This window comes from Geotrypetes seraphini, chromosome 7 (assembly GCF_902459505.1).
Source record: "Geotrypetes seraphini chromosome 7, aGeoSer1.1, whole genome shotgun sequence".
Classification (NCBI taxonomy): domain Eukaryota; kingdom Metazoa; phylum Chordata; class Amphibia; order Gymnophiona; family Dermophiidae; genus Geotrypetes; species Geotrypetes seraphini.
In genome coordinates, this window is record NC_047090.1 from 23,556,615 (window position 1) to 23,570,139 (window position 13,525).

At 47.6% G+C, this 13,525-nt stretch overlaps 1 protein-coding gene across 2 annotated transcripts in view; it reads left to right on the forward strand.

Moving 5' to 3' along the window:
• CHST11 (carbohydrate sulfotransferase 11) overlaps positions 1-13,525 on the forward strand; it is a 290,750-nt gene that overhangs the window by 143,418 nt on the left and 133,807 nt on the right. For both annotated transcript variants that reach the window (XM_033953007.1, XM_033953008.1), the window contains exon 2: positions 3,759-3,844. In XM_033953007.1, coding sequence (XP_033808898.1) covers positions 3,759-3,844 — 86 coding nt within the window. The remainder of the gene's footprint in view (positions 1-3,758; positions 3,845-13,525) is intronic.

Genomic DNA, 13,525 nt, shown 5'->3' on the forward strand with positions numbered 1-13,525 from the left:
TAACATAAGGGCACCATTGGCACCGCCCGCAAGGGACATGACACCCCACCGTATATTATATATAAGCTATATATAATAATTATAAAAGGAAATCATGAAGAGCACCACTCCAGCCCAGTTCGTTTGAATTGGTGGAATCTGAATTCCCATAACTCATTAATTATATGAACTATCTGAGTGTGTATTGTTGGGTGTTTCTCACTATATTGGTGGGTGAATAAAGTTAGGTAGGTGACCCCATCAGACCAGTTTTGCAAAAACTTCACTGGCTACCAGTACGAAATAGGGCAAAATTTAAAATTCTGGTATTCGAGGCTCTCGAGGGAAATGGTCGAGGATACTTGAAGAACACGGTGCACTAAAGCCAGTGATCGTCGCTAAACCTGTTTTGACAGCTTTAGCAACAATCGCATTTGCCGACCCGAGGCAGAAAACCACGTGGTTTTCTGCACGATCGCTCATTCCTCAATCTGATCATGCAAATAAGCTCATTAATATTGGGCATTCCTGCTGCCGTTTTCACTGTTGGGGGGGGGGGGGAAGAGGGTCGGTTTCCGGTGCTGGTTCATCAGGGAGGGCCGTCATCAGCGGGATGTGTATGCTTTTTTTTTAATGGGGAAGATATTGCATGTGCAGCATCTGTGCCCATTAAAAAAAAAAGAAAAAAAGGTTTCCTGCCCTGGACATTTGAATGGTAGAAGGCTACTTTCGGGGCCTCCCCTGCCTCTCAGCTGTTTGTGCTTTCCCTACCGGCTCTGCACATGTGTGAGAGTCGCTCTCATAGCCATTAATTATGATGAACCTCCGTGTGAATCATTTGCATGCAAACATTTAATGCATCAATAGCTCTTTTTGAATCGGCCAAAAAAATCGAAGGTCCTTAAGGGCACAGGTGATAAAGGGCAACAAACTTCCATTCTGGCATCTTTCTCTCTCTCTCCCTCCCCTCCCCTCTGCAGGTGGGAAGGAAGAGATGCTGGATTGGGATTCAGGATTTTGGTGCACTTTATCACCAGCATTAGGGAGGGGAGGGGGAGGATAGAAGATGAGTTAGAGAGGGAGCTACTGGATCATGGGTGGGGGGGGGGGGGAATTCAGATAAAAGCGGAACTACTGCCTTTGGTGGCTCAGCCAAATACATAAATAACCCATTACAAGTAGCCCACTTCTGGATCCAACTGGACCCAGTTTATTTTTACACATTATCTCTGCCAATCTCTGTATAAACTTATTTTAAACTCTCCAGACTATCAGTGATACATTCTCCACACGCCAGTCATTACATGAATATCAATAGTTTTTCATATACAGTACTCCCCTGCGAATTCGCGGTTCGTGAATTGCGGGCTCAGTCTTTCGCTGTATTTTCTGACCGCCAGATAGCGTGTCAAAGCAGCTCCTGATTGGTGTAGCCTGACTTTAGTTCCCGGAAGAGGCGGTCAGAAATGACTAAGAAAGATCCCGCACCCCCCCCATTTTAAGCACCCGCCGCCGCCCCAGCTTCCCTCTTCTGCCTCTCCTGCCATTTGCGGTTTATTGAAATTCGCGGGTGCTCCTGGAATGGAACCCCCCTCGAATTTCGAGAGTACTATACATCTTTTTTTTTTTTTTTTTTTTTTTTTTTTAAGTAGCAAGATTCCATGCGGAATCCCCAAAGAGTAGCAAGATTCCATGCGGAATCCTCAAAGAGTAGCAAGATTCCATGCGGAATCCCCAAAGAGTAGCAAGATTCCATGCAGAATCCCCAAAGAGTAGCAAGATTCCATGCAGAATCCACAAAGAGTAGCAAGATTCCATGCGGAATCCTCAAAGAGTAGCAAGATTCCATGCAGAATTCCCAAAGAGTAGCAAGATTGCATGCGAAATCCTCCAAAGAGTAGCAAGATTGCATGCAAAATCCCCCAAAGAGTAGCAAGATTCCATGCGGAATCCTCAAAGAGTAGCAAGATTCCATGCGGAATCCTCAAAGAGTAGCAAGATTCCATGCAGAATCCCCAAAGAGTAGCAAGATTCCATGCAGAATCCACAAAGAGTAGCAAGATTCCATGCGGAATTCCCAAAGAGTAGCAAGATTCCATACAGAATCCCAAGAGTAGCAAGATTGCATGCGAAATCCCCCAAAGAGTAGCAAGATTGCATGCGAAATCCCCCAAAGATCTTTAATATTAAACCTGCATCTGTCAGCTTAGGGCCTCTTCTATCAAGCTGTGCTAGCTGAACGGCTCGCATGGCTCCCGATGCTCATAGAGTTCCTATGAGCATCAGGAACAGCATGGCTCTCTGCGCTAAGAACTGCTAGCGCAGTTTGATAGAAGAGGCCCTAAGTCACTTTCTTATATCCTAAAGTGTAAAGTGGCAAACCTCTTATGTGAACTCTACATAAAACTTTTCAAGCCCACTGCTTGCTTCAGTGATTAGATCTTGTCGTCTGAGTCTGCTATCAGTCCACTGCATTTTTGACATTTTCTTGGGGTCACAACCAATGTTCCCTCTAAGCTGAGCGCATGAGCGATCGCTCACTATTTTCAGTGGCGTTGCTCATACGTTTTCTCATGTCGCTCAATCGAGGGCGGGCGGAGGTGAGAGGAAGTGGCGGCGGCGGTCTGCCCTGCTCGTCTTAGTGTATTTTAAGTTGAAAGATGCAGCGGCGGCTCCTCTCAAGATCCCCCGACTGCATCGGACTTCCGACGCAGGTGGGGATTCGTGAGAGGAGCTGCTGCCACATCTATGTAAAGATACCAGAAAGCTGGCGAAGCAAAAACTTTAAGTAAATTGTTATTCTTCTAAGTTTTGAGTATTTAACCCTCCCACAATCTCACGGGCACTCGTCCTCCACTCGTATATCAAAGTGAATTTCCCCATAGGAAATAATGGAAACTCAGACGATTCGTTCCACAACACAAAGTTGGTGGGGAACCCCCCTATTTTACTTAACAGATATCGCGCTGGCGTTGTGGGGGGTTTGGGGGGTTGTAACCCCCCTCATTATACTTGAAACCAAACTTTTTGCCTGTTTTTTAGGGAAAAAGTTCAGTTTTAAGTATAATGTGGGGGGTTACAACCCCCCAAACCCCCCACAACGCCAGAGCAATGTCTGTTAAGTAAAGTGGGGGGGTTCCCCCACACACACCCCGTCGGACCCCTTTAAAATAGTGCTTTTCTTCGGCGCGCCGTTGTCTCACGCGATTTAGTCCCGTCACCCTTGTATTGCAAGACCTCACTCGTTTAGAACAGTCAGTACACTCCTGCAGCGTCAGAGAGAGAACCACCATCGGCTCAGTTGTGATGATGTGACGCGTGTATACTGTATATACTCGTATTGCAAGACTTTGCTCGTTTAGAACAGTCGCTACACTCCCGCAGCGTCAGAGAGAGAAGAACCATCGGCTCAATTGTGATGATGTGACGTGTGCATACTATATGTACTTGTATTGCAAGACATTGCTTGTAAATCAAGTTAAAATTTAATAAAATGTTTTGCTTGTCTTGCAAACCAAGTTACTTGCAATCCAAGCTTTTACTGTAATTTTAATTTAAGCCAATTAAGCTTTTTTAAATAATTAACTTAGGCGCTTCGATCGGCTGGGCGCGCTGATCTAGGCACCTGACTTTTAATGTGTCTTTTATAGAATCTGGGCCCTTATCCACAATGGCTTGAAACAGAGGTTTTGTCAGGAAATGCAGCTTAACCTAAAATGATTAAATAAATATTTGAGGATGAGCAACGGTTGTAATCACAGTTCTGTTTTCTCTTTCAGTAATGCGAAGGAATCCGTTTGGAATGGACATCTGCTGTCGGAAAGGTTCTAGAAGTCCATTACAGGAGCTGTACAATCCAATACAGGTTAGTGTAATACAATGTCGGCCCAGGACAGTGGTACCTCGGAATCCGAACGCCCCAGAACTCAAACAACTTGGAATCCAAACTATTTTTTAACATTAATTTATGCGCTGGAATCCAAACGCTGCTTTAGAATCCGAACGTACAGGAGCTGCAACCGTTGCTCAGCCCAAAGCTTCCCCTCTGACGCAGCTTCCTGTTTCCGCCTAGGAGGGAAGCTTTGGGTTGAGCACCGCTTGCAGTTGCCATTGCCGATCTTGCTGTCTATGCTGGTGGGGAGCCCAATCTTGCTGCCTCTGCCAGGGGGACCTGATTTTGCTGTCTCTGCCACTGTTAAATTTATTGGAAAATCTGAGTTTGTGGGACCAAGGAGCGGATTAATCCAGTTTCTATTATTTTCAATGGGAAAAATTGTCTTGGAACTCAAAAGTTTTGGAACTCTAATGGGGTTCTGGAACGGATTAAGTTTGGATTCCGAGGTACCATTGTATTCCAAAGAGTTTATCCTCCTAATATTCAGCACTATTTCACCAGACAGGAACAGTGGAGTAGTAAAGGGGGGGGGGGCAGTCTGCCCTGGGCGTCATCTTGGTGGGGGTGCCGGCACCCGTCCTCCTCTCTGCCCCCCCCACTTCATCCCTGCCCCCCTCACACTACCGTGTGCACGCACCGAGGAACCCCCAACCTGCTGCTCGCACCAGTGTTGGCTCTTCCTCTGATGTCACTTCCTGAACCCAGGCCTAGGAAGTGACATCAGAGGAAGAGCCGACGCTGGGGTGAGCAGCAGGTTGGGGGTTGTGGCTCGCTCCATGGATATTAAAGAGGTACGAGGGAAGGGGCGCACACAAGGAAGGAGGGGGTGGGGGATGGAGGAGGGTGGGGAGGAGCGCCACCGCCTCAGGCGCCTCTCGCCCTCGCTACGCTGCTGGACGGGAACGGTTCCAAGCTGCTTAAATAGTGTTTGGCCAGCTAACCACTATAGCCAGCGAGAGGCAAATGTATTTCCAAGCAATAGGGCTCCTAGAGCACAAGTCTTTTCTGTCCCTGAGGTTATTAGTGCAGTCAAAGACCACTGTCGGCATTCAAAGGCTTCAAATCGAAGAGCAGTTTGAGCCCAAAAAAACGTTTTCAGTTGACCTGTTGGTTTGGTTTGCTCATCTGTGAGCACTAAGGCAAAAGCAGAGGGTGTCATTCAACCACAGCAGTGCCTGAACAGGGTGCTTATAGGGTCGTGGATATTCAGATAGTAAAGGTGGGTAGGGGGGCCCCCAGGCACTGTCTTCATGGGGGCACCAGTGCCAGCAGCTCTCCTCCTCTCTGCCCCTCCCGCGCACCTCTTTTAATGTTTGCCGGCGTGAGCAGCATATTCCCATCTGCAGCTCGTGCCGGCCTCGGCTTCTTTCTGACATCACTTCCTGGTCGTGGGACCAGGATGTGATGTCAGAAGGGAGCCAAGGCCGGCACGAGCAGCAGGCGGAAGATGCTGCTCGCATTGGCAAACATTTCAAGAGGTACGGTGAGGGGTGTGGGGGGGGGGGTTTGCATGGCGCAGTGGGGAAGAGCATGGGGGTGCGTGATGTGGTGATTCTGGATGCCCCTGCCCCCAACCTCCCTAGCTATGCCACTGGTCAGATGCCAGTTCTATTTTAAGTCAGAGCAGCCAGGTTCCTCCCTTGAACTCCCTCTTGCATGCTTCCTTCTGTCCATAACAATGCCATATGACACCGGTCTTTGCAGATCCTTACTGATGTCCGGATTTACCCGGACATGTCCTCTTTTTAGAGGATTGTCCAGGCGACCACACCAATGGCGTCGCACACGCCATACCACGCCTTCCTCGCGCCATCCATCCCCCCATCTTGTACCTCCGTACTGTCTTCGCTGGCGCGGCCTATTGCTCGTGCCAGCCTGGTTCCCCTATGAATCACTTTTGGGTCACGGGGCCAGGAAGTGATGACAGAGAGGAACCCGACACTGGCGTAAGGGGGGGGGGGGGAGGAAGAGCTCAAGTGTGGAATGGGGGACAGGGGGGCTCGGGAGGAGTGAGGGTGCAGAGAGGAGGGCACAGGAGGAGCGCGTGGGGGTGCCTCCGCCCTTGGTGTCTCCTACCCTTACTGCGCCACTAGTCTGGACGGCTTTTCAAAACCCAGCACTTTCTCCAGGTTTTGAGAAGCTGTTGAGATTGGGGCCGAATCTGGAGTGCATCTGCGCATGCGTGGATGCGAAGCGGTAACCTCACAAATATTCGCGCATGTGTGCGATGTCATCATGTCACCCCAGACTCGAGGTTTGCGTGAGGCTGGGGTTGGGGCAGAATGGGGTGGGGCTAGGAGCGGAAAGGGGTGGGGCCAGGAGCGGAAAGGGGTGGGGCCAGGGCCAAAACAGGGGTGGGGCCACAAGTCTTCTTTTTCCAGATGCAGAATCTGGTAACCCTATTACCGACACAACACCTATTACCGACCCTATTACAGATGGGGGTAACCCTATTACCGACACAAGAAATTTCTAAGCAAAAGCCCTTATGTCAGCTTTGTGCTTTTCTGGAACTTTTGACTCTCCTTTGACCTCCCCAACTGAAGCATATTAGTTCTCCCACCTCTTCCCTCTGCAATGAAAAGCAATCATGAGCCAGGCTTTGGTACATTAGCCTTGGAAGAAAGCAGAAGGAACTAAGAATGCTTAATTTAGCATGCTAACACTATTTCGCTTCCCTTTGGTAAGTGATATGCATTGCCAGGTTTCCATGCACAATAATGTGATAATGCTATTTCTGACTTTTTTTAATACAACGTGCGCTCATTTGGGTTTTTTCTTGCATCACTTGTTAAATGGCTTTATAATGGACATGTGAAATTTTTGTGAGTGCATGTTATAATTGGTTTTGCTTGAGTTTTATTGCGGGCCTGTAAATGAAAGGTAGGAGAGTATATATAGGATTTGTCCATCTCTGTTTCCAGTGAAATTAAGTTGTCTAATCACAGATGAGAGCAGAAGAGGAAGGAAAAAGGAAAGGGAGAATTGATTTTTCTTTGATAGCCTAGTCAACAGATAAGAATTTTATTGAACAATGATGAAAATAATGTACAATAAAGACTTCACTTTTCGCATAGACATAGTTATACCTGACTAGTTTTGTTTATGGTTTAATCCTACATTTTGCCTACACTTATTAATATTTCCCCAGGAACACGCTGAGCTGACACTGTTTATTCTCCTCCCCTGCAGAGAGGGAAGGCAACAGCTCTGCAGATTCAGAGGCCAATGAATAGTTCAGGAAGTGGGGAAGAAATGAGGAAGGAGTTGGTTCAGTAAATATAAGAACATGAGATGATTTTTCAAAACAACAGTTTCGCATTTTCATGCAATACAAGGCAACTGCCAGAAAGTAGGCTCGGTTAGGGATGGATCTTGGGCATGTTTTGTATGTTGGTGCTTAAAGTGGACTTAGCCGCCATCGACTCGTGTTTGACTCCTAGCGACTTAGGGTCAGATTCGCCATCGTGCCCGATACCGGACAGGTCCGAGGAATTCAGCAAAGTAAAATATGCAGATGAGGGCGATCGGAGGAACGCCCCCATCTGCCGGCACGGATCGCTTTTCTGCGCAGACCATCTGTAGATGGTCTGCGCATGCCCGTCAAAAAGAAAAGATTGCCGCTCTTTTTTTAAACTTTTACTGGACCTCTTTGCGTGATGCTTGTTGCTCTAAAAAGAATGAAGGGGTGGGGGTTCTGGATGCCGGGTACGAGGAGGACACACTGCTTGTGCTTCTGAAAAAAGGCTTTTGCTCGGTTCTTTTGTTGATCTCTCGAAATCAACTCCTTCTTTTTTTTTTTTTCAATATCTTTATTAACAATTGCGAAGGAACAAACATCCACGGGCAAAACAGCCAAAAAGAGCCATCGACAACAGTCCGAAACAGCATAAAAGAGAAGGCCAACAAGAGAAATACATAATACAAAAACCCCATGGGTGAATGCCCATCACAATTGACATTTTGAAGTTATACCCCTCCCCAAACAAACACACACCTGCCAACTCCAAGCCCACACCACAAATCTCACCAGCCACATCACTCACATGCCACCCAGCAGCCCGTCGACACCCTCCCTCGCACACACACCCACACCACCACATATACAGCTACTCTGGGGAACAAAGCGAAAAAACAGAAGGGAAAAGAAGGAAAAAGGAAAGGCAAAAGCAAAAACACCAGCAGCAGCCCCCCCAAGAAAAGGGCGGGGAAAAAGGAAAGAAAGAGAGAAAGAAAGAAGTCAAAAAGTCAAGAAGTCAAGGGGGGGGAGGGCACATCCTCTGCCTCCAAGCTGGAACAGCCCTAATTGAAGTTGGAGCTGAAAGCGAGCTAATGTTCAAAGAAAGTGACCACCAGACAAATAAAATTACATTTTTTTATGGACTGTGTGAGTAGGACATCTAATGAAAGGAGGCAGAGGAAAGAGGGGGGGCAGAAGAAGACAGGGTGGTTTACAAGATTCTTCTGTAGTTCACAAAAGTCATCTACACAGGCACTTTTGTAAGAACAGATTTTTTAAAAATTTTTCTTTTTTTTAACTGGAGCCCTTGGTTAAAACCACAGGCTTGCACTTCGAGGAAAGGTGGGAGAGTCGGGGCAGTCATGCGATCAGGGCAGTTCGGGGCAATCAGGAGATCAGGGCAGCAGGAGATCGGGGCTGACAGGGCAGAAGCAGAGCGGCAGAAGGCAGGGCAGCCGGAAGGGCTTGAGCATCTCGTCCTCAGCAGTCGCTTGGGAGTGATCGGCCAGCCCAGTCAGTGTTGCAGGGTTTTGGTTTGTGAATCGGGTCCCTGTCTACTTTGCATGCTCTTGCCCTCATTTACATGCGCGGATCGGAGGATGGTCGGCAGAGAGGTAAGTGAATCGGGACGGAGGGAAATTTGGTCGCTAAGGGGTCGCAAACCATTTGCTTTGTGAATCTAGCCCTTGATGCGCTACAGACCTAAAAAGAGATCGGTTTTGTGCTAGTCCGGTAAGGTTCTCCAGAGCCTTTCCCGTGTTTTGTTTTCAACATGTCCAGCCATCTGATTGCAGGTCGTCCTCTTCGCCTGGTTCCTTCGATCTTTCCAAACACTCTGCGCCAAATATCTCTACTGAAACCCAGACCAGAGTCTCAGCCTGCCTGTCCGACATTGCTGCCTGGATGGCTCAGTGTCATCTAAAATTGAATATGGCTAAAACAGAGCTGCTCATCTTCCCACCTAAACCCATCTCCTGCCTCCCTTGTGCTCCGTCTCTGTGGACAACACTCTCATCCTTCCTGTTTTGTCTGCTCGTAATCTAGGGGTCATCTTTGACTCCTCTCTCTGCTTCACCACCCAGATACAACATCGCTAAAACCTTACGTTGTTTCTTCTAGAATATTACTAAAATCCGACCCTTCCTCTCTGAGCACACTACCAAAGCTCTTATTCACACCCTCATCACCTCGCGCTTAGACTACTGCAACTCATTACTCTCAGGCCTTCCACTTGGCCATCTCGCTCCCCTCCAATCTATCCAGAATTCAGCTGCCCAACTCATATTCCAGGAGAGCCACTTTCTTCACATTACTCCTCTCCTAAAGTCACTTCATTGGCTTCCCATCCGTTTCTGAATACAATTCAAACTCTATTTACTGACCTACAAATGCACTCACTCAGCTGCCCCTCACTCTCTCTCTTCACTTATCTCGCTCTATGAACCCCCCCCCATGAGCTCTGCTCAGCTGGTAAGCCCCTCCTATCTGTGCCCTTCTCTTCTACTGCCAACTCCAGACTCCGTCCCTTCTGCCTTGCTGCACTATATGCTTGGAACAAGCTGCCCCGAATCCCTTTCAGTGGGCTCCGTCTCTGGCAGGGTTCAAGGCCCGTTTCAAAGCCCACCTCTTTAAGAGTGCTTTCGACTCCTAACTCCTCTCACCTTGGGTTCTGCATCCCCTACCCTCTGTCACGTCTGTCTGTCCAAGTTAGATTGTAAGCTCTTCCGAGCAGGGACTATCTATAAATGTAAAAATGTACAGCCCTGCATACGCCTATATAAGTCATAGGTAGTAGCAGTAGTAATTGGCTTCGAGTGACTTAGGCACTGCTATTTAGACACAGAAAACCTTGGCATAAATAGGGAGAGCCTAAAGTTCAGACGCCTACCAGAGCCTAAGTCCACTTTAGTCTAGTCTAATCTTCGGTTTATATACCGGGTCATCTCGTGAGATTCTATAAACGACGCCTGACGATTGACAGGTGCTATGCGCTGCGTTCCTAGTCACCGTTGATAGAATCAGGGCCCTGGTACATAAGTCATTAAGACTCATTAATAACTTGTTGTCTGAGAACGTGTGAATTGTAGGAGCGGGCAACTCTGTTCTCCCAGCACTCCCAGCACTTAAAGTGCACGCAGGGTGGTGCAGCAGACTTCAAATTCCGAACCCAGATCAATTTTCTGAGACAGATGTGCTCAGGCCTGAAATAAGATGCTGTGCTGGTGAAGCTGAACTTTTATAACTCCAGAGCGGATCTACAATTATTTGCTGTTTTTAGATCAGGGGAGTTGTTTGCAGTCAGGCAAATTACAGGGCATTACGACACGATGTTTCTGAGAATACCCACAGCACGCTTATTACTCGGGTTTGAAAGCAGTTCACTGGACTCGAGACGTCAGGCGGAATTGAAATGCTCAACCACAGGGACTAAAATGCAACAACTGTACAAGCTTAAGAGTGCGTGAACCTAGATTTTGTTCTGATTTTCCCCAGGTAGTTCTCTCTGATTTGGAGAAAAAATAGATTTTTATTTTTTGTTTCCTTGAGGTTGGAACACTCCAGGAAGTGCTAGTCATTTCTCCCAGCCAATCCCTTCTCTGCTGTTTAGAGGCATAGCTGTAGGTAAACCTAGGGTTACCAGACGTCAAGTTTCAAGTTTATTATAGAATTTGATTAATCACCTATTCCAAATTCTAGGAGATGTACAAATAAATAAAAATTACAGAGTTACGGGAAACAGACATAACTAACAAAAAAAAAGCCCCCCACAAAAAAACTAAATCTGGGAAAAACCCGGCCATGTCCTTTTTGTAGAAGACTGTCCGGTGTCCTGGACGAACTTTCCAAAACCCAGCAGTTTGTCCAAGCTTTGGAAAGCTCTAACAAGCTCCAGCCGCATCTGGAGGGCATCTGAGAATGCGCGGACGATGTCGCCCACATCTGCGCACGCTCCAGGCCCTCCTGACGCGGCCGGAGCCTGTCGGGGAAGAAGAGGCGGAACAGGGCTGGGCCATGTGTCTGGGTCGTCGCGAGAGGCATGTCCTGTAAGCAGTCAGCTGGTGCCAGCGCCTCTCCTCCTTGCCAGCGTCTCGTGGCACACCTGTTTGCGATATACTGCTGTAGCAGGACATGCTTATCCACTCTGCCCCATCTGCACCCCCTTCAGTATGCCACTGTTGATACCCAACAGCTAACATGCTCTGTACTCCTGGAGCTTATGAATATGTTTCTTAGAGTAAAGTGTCCTTGTGTCTGTGGCTTGTTAAAAGGAGAGAGGTTTCTCTGAAGAGGAAGGGCCGCAGACCCCTCCAGGGAATCGACATCTGGCAGCTGACACAGTCAAAGAATTTTGTGGTTCCAAGAAAAGCCGATTCATCCCACCCCTTGCAGAATTATCACATGGATATGTTTCTCTGAAGAGTTATACACAGTTTTTTGTTCTAAAAAAAATTACTACAATGCTGGGATATATTTAATTTATAAAATTTTGGACACTAGAATACCTTTGGACAAATTTATTGCTCTCTATCTTCATGCCAACAATGCAGGCCCATTGAGGGCAAAAGATAAGTGGCTGCCAGGCAACAGGCACACACTGATTTCTTAGATTAGACCAGCAGTCTCAAACTCAAACCCTCGAGGAATGGGCATCAACATGGCAGATGAGGTTCAACGTGGATAAGTGTAAAGTGATGCATGTAGGTATCAAAAATCTCAAGCATGAATACAGGATGTCCGGGGCGGTACTTGGAGAGATCTCCCAGGAAAGAGACTTAGGAGTTATGATCGACAAGTCAATAAAGCTGTCCGCTCAATGTGCGGCGGTGGCGAAAAGGGCGAACAGAATGCTAGGAATGATAAAGAAGGGGATCACGAACAGATCTGAGAAGGTTATCATACCGCTGTACCAGGCCATGGTGCGCCCTCACCTGGAGTACTGCATCCAGCACTGGTTGCCGTACATGAAGAAGGACACGGTACTACTCGAAAGGGTCCAGAGAAGAGTGACTAAGATGGTTAAGGGGCTGGAGGAGTTGCCGTACAGCGAAAGATTAGAGAAACTGGGCCTCTTCTCCCTCGAACAGAGGAGATTGAGAGGGATCATAATCGAAACATTCAAGGTACTGAAGGGAATAGACTTAGTAGATAAGGACAGGTTGTTCACCCTCTCCGAGGTAGGGAGAACGAGAGGGCACTCGTTAAAATTGAAAGGGGATAGATTCCGTACGAACATAAGAAGTTCTTTTTCACCCAGAGAGTTTGTAGAAAACTGGAACGCTCTTCCGGAGTCTGTCATAGGGGAAAGCACCCTCCAGGGATTCAAGACAAAGTTAGACAAGTTCCTGCTGAACCAGAATGTACGCAGGTAGGGCTAGTCTTAGGGCGCTGATCTTTGACCAGAGGGCCACCGCATGAGCGGACTGGTGGGCACGATGGATCACTGGTCTGACCCAGCAGCGGCAATTCTTATGTTCACATTTTGGATTTGTAGGTACTTGGAGGGCTGCAGAAAATATAGTTAATGTCTTATTAAAGAAATGACAACTTTGCATGCGGTAAGTACCTACAAATCCAAAATGTGAATTATCTGAAATTATCAGAAGTAATAAAGGAAAGATTTATAAACTATAGTTTATAAATCTTTCCTTAATTGCTTCTGATTTCAGCTTTACACAGCTGAAAGCAGCGCATCATGCGGAAAGTGAAAACCTATCAAAGTATCAACTGCTAGAGACAAGGTTTTGGACCAACTATTTTGAGGCCCTCGGCATTCTAAAGAATGATTCTTTATGGAAAACTTGTGCCTTGAGCGTCCGGCGGTCACGTCCGCACCCGCCTTCAGCTCTCACCTCCTCCAGCACAGGACACACGCACAAGCTGCACAGCCTCCAATGGTTACCTTACTCCGGGAGCATTACAGAGGTACGAGGGAAAGGAAGGGGCGCCTGTACGTGGTGGTGGGGTCAGGAAGGAGTGGGGGTCAGAGAGGAGGACGGGTGCCAGCGCTCCCACCAAAATGGCACCCTGAAATTAGGTGCGCCTAGCCAATCTAGGCACCTGACTTAACCCCCCTTTTATTGAGCCACGTTAGGGTTTTTTTTAATCGCTGGCCGTGGCAATAAAAAACCCTAACGCGGTTTCATAAAAGGAGGGGGGGGGGTAATTATTTAAAAAGCATAATTGGTGATGATAATGAGCTCATAATTGACAAAAAATTAATATTGTCTGATAGGTGCCTAACTTGGTAGAGCCTACCGCTTTCAGGTAGGCACCTAGCCCAAGGTGCCTAACAGAAAGTGGGTGTGGTTAGGGGGGCAGATCTTGGGGCGTGTTTTGCATGTAGGCACCTAATTGGACTAAGGCCCTGGTAGTTAGGCCAAAAAAAAACCCTGGCATAAGTAGGGGTCGCC